General features: G+C 43.4%; 1 protein-coding gene across 1 annotated transcript in view; it reads right to left on the bottom strand.

Moving 5' to 3' along the window:
- Positions 1-7,814: 7,814 nt before the first annotated feature.
- Positions 7,815-12,035, bottom strand: part of LOC121584890 (transcobalamin-2) — a 24,603-nt gene continuing 20,382 nt past the window's right edge. The window contains exons 7-11 of the mRNA XM_041901105.2: positions 9,530-9,704; positions 9,246-9,426; positions 8,915-9,033; positions 8,648-8,728; positions 7,815-8,194 (exon numbers count right to left, since the gene is read on the bottom strand). Of these exons, the coding sequence (XP_041757039.1) occupies positions 8,667-8,728; positions 8,915-9,033; positions 9,246-9,426; positions 9,530-9,704 (537 nt within the window). The 3' untranslated portion in view covers positions 7,815-8,194; positions 8,648-8,666. The remainder of the gene's footprint in view (positions 8,195-8,647; positions 8,729-8,914; positions 9,034-9,245; positions 9,427-9,529; positions 9,705-12,035) is intronic.

The following is a 12,035-nucleotide window of genomic DNA, read 5'->3' as shown; positions in this document are numbered from 1 at the left end:
CTTCACTCGAACCCCACGAAGGTGGAGGAATGACATGAAAGCTTGGCTACCCATTACTGTACTAAGAGAACCAAGGTTACATCTGTAACCCAATGTTCTCTTTCGTTTTCGTAACGGGTCGCCAAACGACCTATTGGAGATGCTGTACCAAAGAGGTGCGGACAACAGAGTGGGATAACTCACCATTTAACTTAGTCCAGATGAGTCCCTAGGACGCCCTTGTATCCACCACAGGATGCAACAGAATATAATTACCCAACGGGTAACACAGAATTTCAACTGTGGTATACAGCCGTATACACAAGCAAGCTGAAAGCTAGAACTTACAAAATGAGGCTTCAATTGGGTGCAACAGCACCAAGAGTGGATGGCCTCTTTATAGAACATCCATCTCACTGATAAGTAACTATGCACAAGGTTTACGGTACACTCACTTATCTGGGTTGAGAGAGTGTGCCGTGTCCAGAACCACAGGCCCCACTGATGGTGTGGACATAACATTGACTCCATTAAGTGTTCTACTACGCCATCTGGAGTTGGTCTCCATGCTGCAGCATATGATTTTGACACTGCATTGGTAATCCAATGTGCCAGTCTCTGCTTCGAGACAACGCGCCCTTTGGTGTTCTCCTCATAACACACAAAAAGCTGTTCTGTTTGACGAACAGTTCTTGTTGCAGCAAGATAGGCACTCAATGCCCTAACCGGGCAAAGTGTATGCAAGTCACGACTCTCCTGTGAGGAGGAGGGAGGCGGGTGAAATGCCGCTATGATTCAGGTCTGGTTAGCATGTTATAATGAAAGGCATGAAGGACGGGTAGAAAGTGCATGCAATTCTCCAACACGCTTGGCTGAAACAACAGCCAATAGAAAGGTAGTCTTGACAGAGAGCTCACATAGCTCAAGTGAAGACGGGTTCAAATTGTGATCGTAGGACATCCAACTCCCATGAGGGTACTGAAGGAGCCTTGGGGGTCTGTAGCCTGCAGGCACCTTGCGTTCTTTGCTTTGGAGCTGAACATGCTCAAGCGGCTGCACAGGGTATCAGCTCTTAAACTCACTGTCAGAAATTCAAACCAAGAGCATTGAAATCTTCACTTGCGCTTTGGGGGTGCGGAGCCTCAGGAATCTCATCAGATGAGTCTGCCACACAGATCAATGATCATTCCAAATGCTCCAGGTCTAATGACGGATCTCCCTCCCCTTGTGATCCACCGCCCAATAAATGCCATCGCTCACCTACTGCCAATGGCGTCAATATCAACGTTTGATTAATTCAGTTCTTCATAGACCGACATCCATCCCATTGTTCAAAGACTTTGTGCATGAGCTCCAATGCACTTAGAGTATGCCAAATGACAGAACCCCTGCCATGCCAAGCATATGCACTTGCTTAGCTACAGTTCATGGTGCAGATGAGATTGGTTTTGTATGGACAAATAATTTGCTTCGCTTGTTCTGCCTGCTTCTCTCTATCACAGTTCAGACCAAGAGCTGCCTAACAAACAATGCAGGGCATCTGATAGCTTCCTACACAGGACACATGACAGCACTGCTTCAGCCGCTAGGCTTAGGAATTCAGCGCGATACTGGCCTTCTACCAGAAGGAACTGCAGGAACACCTCTTCACAAACTATGATGCTGAGACCATGAAATAACTGTCTACAGTAACAGACCTGCTCATCCAATGCCTTCGGGGCAATGCTCAGATGGTTGGGAAATCTTTGGCAACACTGTGTGTTGCACAGCGCCACCTATGGTTAGTGCAGTCCAAGCTCCCTGACAAAGAGAACGTTCCACTCCTAGGTCTACACATATCACTTGGCCAGACATTTGTTCCAGCAGTGGCCCACCTCCTCCAAGTGTCGAATGAGGACAGAGAAGCACAAATGGAGCTTCAGCGCCACATTCCAAAGCCTAGAATGCATCAGCCAGCAAACCATTACTCCCATCCCAGGGCCCCAACTGGGATGTCAAGAAACCAGGCTCCGACTCACGATGCACCTGCTCAGGAGTGGAGGAACAGACAATCTCAGCCCTACCGAAGAGGTGGAGCTGCAGCATCGCCCTAGAGGCAGAGGTGCATCATATGCATGCCACGTCCCCTCTGCACCACAGCATGCAGTCTCAGTCCTGATGGGACTGATTCTCTAGCACAACACCATTTCCTCGAGCACCACCTTTCCAGCAGGAAAAGGTCAATGGCCAACAAATGGGTGTTTTGTCAACGACCCCCACGCTTCAGGGGTGTCTTGAAAACAACAACTCGCAACCCTGCTAAAAAGCAAACTGCGGATTCAATTTAATCTATTTTCTGTTGCCAAAAAAGGGCGGAGGCCTCCGTCCGATCCTGGACCTAAGGTGCCTGAATCGTCATCTTTCAGCACTTCCCTTAAAAATACTGACAATCAAAACCATCATTCAGTCAGTACAACCAGGCAATTGGTTCACCACAGTGGACCTGAAAGATGCATACTTTCATATCCCCATTCTAGATTCACTTTCCAAAAACGTGTTTTTGAGTGCATAAGGACAGCTAGCCCCCGTTCATCGTCAGGGTCCTGAACTACTCCGTTTTCCGGATGCCCCAAACAATCGGAAAGGGGATTCACAAGAGAAAATGACTTTACCCCAGTCCTCAGCAGTCCAATCCCTGTACCTTTTGCAGAATATCAGTCTGTCCCTGATGTTTTTCCTGGAGAGAAGTGGCTTCTTTGCTGCCCTTCTTGACACCAGGCCATCCTCCAAAAGTCTTCACCTCACTGTGTGTGCAGATGCACTCACACCTGCCTGCTGCCATTCCTGAGCAAGCTCTGCACTGGTGGTGCTCCGATCCCGCAGCTGAATCAACTTTAGGAGATGGTCCTGGCGCTTGCTGGACTTTCTTGGGCGCCCTGACGCCTTCTTCACAACAATTGAACCTCTCTCCTTGAAGTTCTTGATGATCCGATAAATGGGTGATTTAGGTGCAATCTTCCTAGCAGCAATATCCTTACCTGTGAAGCCCTTTTTGTGCAAAGCAATGATGACGGCATGTGTTTCCTTGCAGTTAATCATGGTTAACAGAGGAAGAACAATGATTTCAAGCACCACCCTCCTTTTAAAGCTTCCAGTCTGTTATTCTAACTCAATCAGCATGACAGAGTGATCTCCAGCCCTGTCCTCGTCAACACTCTCACTTGTGTTAAAGAGAGAATCACTGACATGATGGCAGCTGGATTAAGTTTATTTTCATGGCAAAGAGGGACTTTGCAATGAATTGCAATTCATCTGATCACTCTTCATTACATTCTGGAGTATATGCAAATTGCCATCATCAAAACTGAGGCAGCAGACTTTGTGAAAATTAGAAATTGTGTCATTCTCAAAACATTTGACCATGACTGTACATGTGGGTAGAGTCTTCACTTGAGCTATGTGACCTCTCAGTCAAGACTGCCTTTCTATTGGCTATTGTTTCAGCCAAGCGTGTTGGAGAATTACATGCACTTTCTACCCATCCTTCATGCCTCACTTTGGCAGTGCTTCGGCAAATTCCAGCATTCTTACCTATGGTGCTTTCATTATCACATGCTAACCAGCCCTTAATCATAACGCAATTTACATTTTACATTTTAGTCATTTAGCAGACGCTCTTATCCAGAGCGACTTACAGTTAGTGAGTGCATACATTTTCATACTGGGTAATTTCACCCGCCTCCCCACTCCTCACAGGAGAGTCGTGACTTGCATACACTTTGCTCGGTCTTGCTGCAACAAGAACTGTTCGTCAAACAGAAACGTTTTTTGTGTGTTATGAGGAGAACACCAAAGGGCGCGCTGTCTCGAAGCAGAGACTGGCACATTGGATTACCAATGCAGTATCAAAATCATATGCTGCAGCATGGAGACCAATTCCAGATGGCGTAGTAGAACACTTAATGGACCTCCCTGGACTCTGTCTGTGCTGCTGCAAGTTGGGCAACACCCATGACTTTCATGAGGTACTACAGAGTCAATGTTATGTCCACACCATCAGTGGGGCCTGTGGTTCTGGACACAGCACACTCTCTCAACCCAGAAAAGTGAGTGTACCGTAAACCTTGTGCATAGTTACTTATCAGTGAGATGGATGTTCTATACAGAGGCCTTCCACTGCTGTTGCACCCAATTGAAGCCTCATGTTGTAAGTTCTAGCTTTTAGCTTGCTTGTGTATGCGGTTGTATACCATTGTTGAAATTCTGTGTTACCCTGTTGGGTAACCATGTAGGATGTCCCAGGGACTCATCTGGACTAAGTTAAATGGTGAGTTATCCCACTGTGTTGTCCACACAACCTCTTTGGTACAGCATTTCCAATAGGTCGTTTGGCGACCCGTTATGAAAATAAAAGAGAACGTTGGGTTACAGATGTAACCTTTGTTTCTCTGAGTAGAGTAATGGGTAGCCAAGCTTTCATATCATTCCTCCACCTCCGTGGGGTTCGAGTGAAGTAATAGACAATATGTCACACCACACTGCCTTTTATAGTGACAGGTGGCGTGACTGTAAACATCTTTGATATGAAGCATCTCAATCACATCGCGTGAAGGGGAAAGAGTTCATGCTACGGAAAGGAAAGCGAATGATGGTTTTGGAAAACAGCTTGGAGAATAAACAATGCTCCTATGATGGTTCTAATGATGAACTTAGCCTTTAGATGCTTTTGGGAAACCAGGCCCAGATGGCTAGTAGTAGATGGCTATCGCTAAGTGAAACACAAGAAATCAATGCCAAGTTTGGCCATTAATAAATATTAACAATCCACACAAGCGGAATGATTTGAACACCAGAACGTAGCTAGTTAGCTAGCATGCATTCATCGGTACTTTAAAGTATCCTTTACAGTAGCGTTTACAGTACAGCCTATAAAGTTTCATTCATTCTCTCTCATAATCGGTTGTCAGTAGTTATCACAGCCACAAAGTCAAAATTGCATATAAAAATGTATGAAAACTAAAATTAGCTTTTTGGTCTTAATTTAAAGCTGCAATGTGTAACATTTTAGTCCACCTGATCAAATTCACATAGAATTGTGAGTTATAGCTCTGTCATTGTCATTGAAAGCAAGTCTAAGAAGCAGTAGACATGTTCTATGTGAGCTATTTCTATGCTTCCCTTTCTTAAGTTTAGCAAGCATGTTTTACTTTCGGTTTTGTACACCAGCTACAAACAGCTGAAATTACAATATTTTTGGTTATTGAAAAGATATTACACAGTGGTTTAGATGGTACAATGATTCTCCACAAATCACAATCTGAAATTAGGCGAGCTATTATAATTTTTGCAACCAGGAAATGCTGGAGTAATTTCTGCATATTGCACCTTTAAGGTTAAGCATAGGGTTAGCAGTGTGGTTAAGGTTAGGGTTAAAATCTGATTTTAAGAAAATACATTGTAGAAATAGGCTGTGGTAACTAGTGACGACCCTCATTTGTCTATTGCTTGCCAACACAGGATGTTTTGGGTCGTCACTAGTTACCACAGCCACAAATAGCTAAACCCCGCCTATTTCTACAATTTCAAATCAAAATCATTTATTTGTCACATGCTTTGTAAACAGATGTAGACTAACAGTGAAATGCTTACTTACAGGCCTTTCCCAACAATGCAAAAATAAAATAAAAATAGAACAATAACGTGAGGAATAAATACACAATGAGTAACGATACCTTGGCTAACTTCTCTTCTTAAAATCTGATTTTAAACATAACCTGATAACTTTATGCCTAACACTAACCTTAACACCCCATTTTTTCCCCCATTAATTTTTACGATATAGCCAATTTTGACTTGTGTCTGTAGTAACTAGTGACTACCGATGTTTTGGACAGGCAGACCGTTCTTATTATACAGTTGAAGTCGGAAGTTTACATACACTTAGGTTGGAGTCATTAAAACTAGTTTTTCAACCACTCCACAAATGTCTTGTTAACAAACTATAGTTTTGGCAAGTCGGTTACGACATCTACTTTGTGCATGAACACGTAATTGTTCCAACAATTCTTTACAGACAGATTATTTCACTTATAATTCACGGTATCGCAATTCCAGTGGGTCAGAGGTTTACATACACTACGTTGACTATGTCTTTAAACAGCTTGGAAAATTCCAGAAAATGATGTCATGGCTTTAGAAGCTTCTGATAGGCTAATTGACATCATTTGAGTCAATTGGAGGTGTACCTGTGGATGTATTTCAAGGCCTACCTTCAAACTCAGTGCCTCTTTGCTTGACATCATGGGAAAATCAAAAGAAATCAGCCAAGACCTCAGAGAATAAAATGTAGACCTCCACAAGTCTGGGTCATCCTTGGGAGCAATTTCCAAACGCCTGAAGGTACCACGTTCATCTGTACAAACAATACTACGCAAGTATAAACCCCATGTGACCATGCAGCCGTCATACCGCTCAGGAAGGAGACGCGCTCTGTCTCCTAGTGATGAACGTACTTTGGTGCGAAAAGTGCAAATCAATCCCAGAACAACAGCAAAGGACCTTGTGAAGATGCTGGAGGAAACAGGTACAAAAGTATCAATATCCACAGTAAAACGAGTCCTATATCGACATAACCTGAAAGGACGCTCAGCAAGGAAGAAGCCACTGCTCCAAAACCGCCATAAAAAAGGCAGACTACGGTTTGCAACTGCACATGGGGACAAAGATTGTACTTTTTGGAGAAATGTCCTCTGGTCTGATGAAACAAAAATAGAACTGTTTGGACATAATGACCATCGTTATGTTTGGAGGAAAAAGGGGGTTGCTTGCAAGCCGAAGAATGCCATCCCAACCGTGAAACACGGGGGTGGCAGCATCATGCTGTGGGGGTGCTTTGCTGCAGGAGGGACTGGTGCACTTCACAAAATAGATGGCATCATGAGGAAGGAAAATTATGTGGATATATTGAAGCAACATCTCAAGACATCAGTCAGGAAGTTAAAGCTTGGTCGCAAATGGGTCTTCCAAATGGACAATGACCCCAAGCATACTTCCACAGTTGTGGCAAAATGGCTTAAGGACAACAAAGTCAAGGTATTGGAGTGGCCATCACAAAGCCCTGACCTCAATACTATAGAAAATTTGTGGGCAGAACTGAAAAAGCGTGTGCGAGCAAGGAGGCCTACAAACCTGACTCAGTTACACCAGCTCTGTCAGGAGGAATGGGCCAAAATTCACCCAGCTTATTGTGGGAAGCTTGTGGAAGGCTACCTGAAACGTTTGACCCAAGTTAAACAATTTAAAGGTAATGCTACCAAATACTAATTGAGTGTATGTAAACTTCTGACCCACTGGGAATGTGATGAAATAAATAAAAGCTGAAATAAATCATTCTCTCTACTATTATTCTGACATTTCACATTCTTAAAATAAAGTGGTGATCCTAACTGACCTAAGACAGGGACTTTTTACTAGGATAAAATGTCAGGAATTGTGAAAAACTGAGTTTAAATGTATTTGGCTAAGGTGTATGTAAACTTCCGACTTCAACTGTACCTCAGTCAGGCAGACACTGCATCTTTGGTTGTCAAAAAAAAGTTATACATTCGCTTGTGCATAGCTCCTGCCACCTGCTGTTGACACCTAATCCTGGATAAATTACAAGCTATGTGTGAAATTCAGGGGTGATGTGAGGTAATTTGACTTTCATTTCATTCTCACCTCCACTTTATCAGAAGTATTTATGAATACAAATGACTGGAGAGTAGGCTTAGCCTATTTATTTTAGGAAACAATGGCCACCCCAACCCTTAATACAACACTGCTAAAATGAGTAAATAAAGCAGACAAATATAGCCAAAGGTTTATCTTGTTTATTCAAATGCAAAACGTTTAAACCATACATATTTTTTTATTATTACCAGATTTTGAAATGTTAAGTATAAAAAGGCAATTATATTCTCTATAAATGTTTATTCACATAATGTGTTTTTAATCCATAGAGGTAAAAGTGAAGGAAGTCATGAGTTGATTTTCTCTTCTAAAATTAACAGTTCATTTTCACTCACTGGGGAAATGAATCAAGTCCATAAAGGTTGTTGCAAAACTTTGAGTATCCTAAGATCTCTACAATTTTTTTACTCCAAAAATATCCTAGTACATGACAGTATAAATCACATTGTTGAGCTGGATTACTTTCACATCAGATAACTTGACATGACACCTTGTCAATCACTGTCAAGTCTAGGTCCAAAAGACTTCTCAACAGCTTCTACCCACAAGCCATAAGACTCCTGAACAGCTAATCATGGCTACCCGGACTATTTGCACTGCCCCCCCACCCCATCCTTTTTACGCTGCTGCTACTCTGTTAAGTATTTATGCATAGTCACTTTAACTCTACCCACATGTACATATTACCTCAACTACCTCAACTAGCCGGTGCCCCCGCACATTGACTCTGCACCGTTACCCCCCTGTATATATAGCCTCCCTACTGTCACTTTATTTTACTTCTGCTCTTTGTTTTTCTCAACACTTTTTTTTGTTGTTGTTTTATTCTTACTTTTTTTGTTTAAAATAAACGCACTGTTGGTTAAGGGCTGTAAGTAAGCATTTCACTGTAATGTCTGCACTTGTTGTATTCGGCGCATGTGACCAATAAAATTTGATTTGATTTGATTTGATTTGTGCTTCAAACATCTTGATTCTCAGTAGCTGGTGTTTTCAATGGTGATCTGTTGAGCTGTCTCAATCTTGAAGTCTTTGATACCTAATAGAGAAACCAATCATCGTTTGATCTTTAGTCACAGTAGGAGGGAAATCAATGTTTGGATCAAAGCAGCTAAGACATGAATTGTATTGTTGAGCAATAACTAGTAACGACATAGGAAAGTTGTGTATTTTGCATGTGCAGTTGTGTATATGTTGCCTATGCCATATAACCATCTGTTCTTACCCTGGCTGAGAGCGTTACCGTCTGAGGAGAGGCGCCAGTATCTGCGGTCGGTCTGTCGAGCCCGTTCCCCATTCACCACGCTCAGGAAGGGTCCCCACAGGCTGGTCTCCTTCTCAAACCTGCAGTGTAGGCAGAGGACGGAGCAAGGAGGAGAGTTCATAATGTTAAACTTATGATATGACACTAAGCTTTTCATCACCACACTGGGAAGTTCTACAAAGTTTGAGTTGTAGCAATGTAAATGAGACAAATTAGCTCTCCAAAAAGTATCAATTTGGAACTTGATTAACATATCAACCAAAATAACTATAAAAGTGCCCCATTAACTCACGTGAAGCCAATGTTCTTCTTTTGAAGGAGTTCAAGGGCATAAACCAACGAGGTGCCCGTTGGCACGTTAACAGAATAGACATCAGGAGCCCCATGTGATTTGATCACCTCAAACTTCAGGGCTACTTTGGTATGGCTCTGTAACACCATCACGGGCTCACTGGCCTCCAGGACCAGGCTGTCTGTAGAGGAAAACCCAACAAAGCAGAGGCAGTAAGAATGAGGAAGATCACACCTCAAAAACAGATTGACCACTGTTGGGTTAGATGATAATGCAGCACTTGCCATCCTCATTGCGACACTGCTTGCCCTTGACTTGCAGATAGGTATTTTGCTGGAGGGCAGGCAGAGTTTGGGACATGGCCATGGGGTTGAGATATGTTCCCTTCCTCACATCTGACCTTATGGCCTCCATTGAGGTAGCACACTCCTGCACCTGGCTGCCCATAGCCAGCAGGGCCTGGGACACAGGGACACACCATGTTATTCCCATGGGAAATGCTTATATTGCTCCACTCAGACATATATGGAAATGCTGCACAGGTTAATATACAGTGCCTTAGGAAAGTATTCAGACCCCTTTTACTTTTTCCAAATTTTGTTACGTTACAGCCTTATTCTAAAATGGCTTAAATAAATAAAAATCCTCAGCAATCTACATACAATACCCCATAATGACAAAGCGAAAACAGGTTTTTAGAAATCTTTGCAAATGTATTAAAAACAAAAAACGCATATTATTATTATTATTATTATTAAAAAACAGAAATACCTTATTTGCATAAGTATTCAGACCCTTTGCTATGAGACTTGAAATTGAGCTCAGGTGCCTCCTGTTTCCACTGATCATCCTTGAGATGTTTCTACAACAACTTGATTGGAGTCCACCTGTGATAAGTTCAATTGATTGGACATGATTTGGAAAGGCACACAACTGTCTATAAAAGGTCCCACAGTTGACAGTGCATGTCACAGCAAAAACCAAGCCATGAGGTGGAAGGAATTGTCCGTAGAGCTCCGAGACAGGATTGTGTCGAGGCACAGATCTGGGGAAGGGTACCAAAAAATGTCTGAAGGTCCCCAAGAACACAGTGCCCTCCATCATTCTTAAATGGAAAAAGTTTGGAACCACCAAGACTCTTCCCAGAGCTGGCCGGCCGGCCAGCCAGCCAAACTAAGCAATCCGTGGGAGAAGGGCCTTGGTCAGGGAGGTGACCAAGAACCCGATGGTCACTCTGACAGAGCTCCAGAGTTCCTCTGGGGAGATGGGAGAACCTTCCAGAAGGACAAGCATCTCTGCAGCACTCCACCAATCAGGCCTTTATGGTAGAGTGGCCAGACGGAAGCCACTCCTTGGAGTTTGCCAAAAGGCACCTAAAGGACTCTCAGACCATGAGAAACAAGATTCTCTGGTCTGATGAAACCAAGATTGAACTCTTTGGCCTGAATGCCAAGCGTCACATCTGGAGGAAACCTGGCACCATCCCTACGGTGAAGCATGGTGGCAGCATCATGCTGTGGGGATGTTTTTCAGCGGCAGGGACTGGGAGACTAGTCAAGATCGAGCCAAAGATTAAGTACAGATAGATCCTTGATGAAAACCTGCTCCAGAGCAGGACCTCAGACTGGAGCGAAGGTTCACCTTCCAACAGGACAACGACTCTAAGCACACAGCCAAGACAACACAGGAGTGGCTTCGGGATAAGTCTCTGAATGTCCTTGAGTGGCCCAGCCAGAGCCCGGACTTGAACCCGATCGAACATCTCTGGAGAGACCTGAAAATAGCTGTGCTGCAACGCTGCCCATCCAACCTGACAAAGCTTGAGAGGATCTGCAGAGAAGAATGGGAGAAACTCCCCAAATACAGGTGTGCCAAGCTTGTAGCGCCATACCCAAGAAGACTCGAGGCTGTAGTCGCTGCCAAAGGTGCTTCAACAAAGTACTGCAGAAATGGTCTGAATACTTACAGTCAAAGGTTTGGACACACCTACCCCATTCAAGGGTTTTTCTTAATTTTTTACTATTTTCTACATTGTAGAATAATAGTGAAGACATCAAAACTATGAAATAACACATATGGAATCATGTAGTAACCAAAACAAGTGTTAAACAAATCAAAAATATATTTTAGATTCTTCAAAGTAGCCACCCTTTGCCTTGATGACAGCTTTGCACACTCTTTGCATTCTCTCAACCAGCTTCACCTGGAATGCTTTTTTAACAGTCCTTCACTCTGCGGTCCAACTCATCCCAAACCATCTCAATTGGGTTGAGGTCGGGTGATTGTGGAGGCCAGGTCACCTGATGCAGCACTCCATCACTCTCCTTTGTCAAATAGCCCTTACACAGCCTGGAGGTGTGTTGGGTTCATTGTCCTGTTGAAAAACAAATGATAGTGGGACTAAGCGCAAACCAGATGGGATGGCGTATCGCTGCAGAATGCTGTGGTAGCCATGCTGGTTAAGTGTGCCTTGAATTCTAAATAAATCACTGACAGTGTCACCAGCAAAGCGTCCCAACACCATCACGCCTCCATGCTTCACGGTGGGAACCACACATGCGGAGATAATTCGTTCACCTACTCTGTGTCTCACAAAGACAAGGCGGTTGGAACAAAAAAAATCTCAAATTTGGACTCCAGACCAAAGGACAGATTTCCACTGGTCTAATGTCCATTGCTTGTGTTTCTTGGCCCAAGCAAGTCTCTTCTTATTGGTGTCCTTTAGTATTTGACTTAACATTCCATGATGGTACACTAAGGCATTGTTGGCAGAATAGATGGATGCAGTTC

Source organism: Coregonus clupeaformis, chromosome 16 (assembly GCF_020615455.1).
Source record: "Coregonus clupeaformis isolate EN_2021a chromosome 16, ASM2061545v1, whole genome shotgun sequence".
Taxonomy (NCBI): Eukaryota; Metazoa; Chordata; class Actinopteri; order Salmoniformes; family Salmonidae; genus Coregonus; species Coregonus clupeaformis.
Note: the sequence above shows the minus strand (reverse complement) of the source record. Positions and strands in the feature narration are given on the sequence as shown.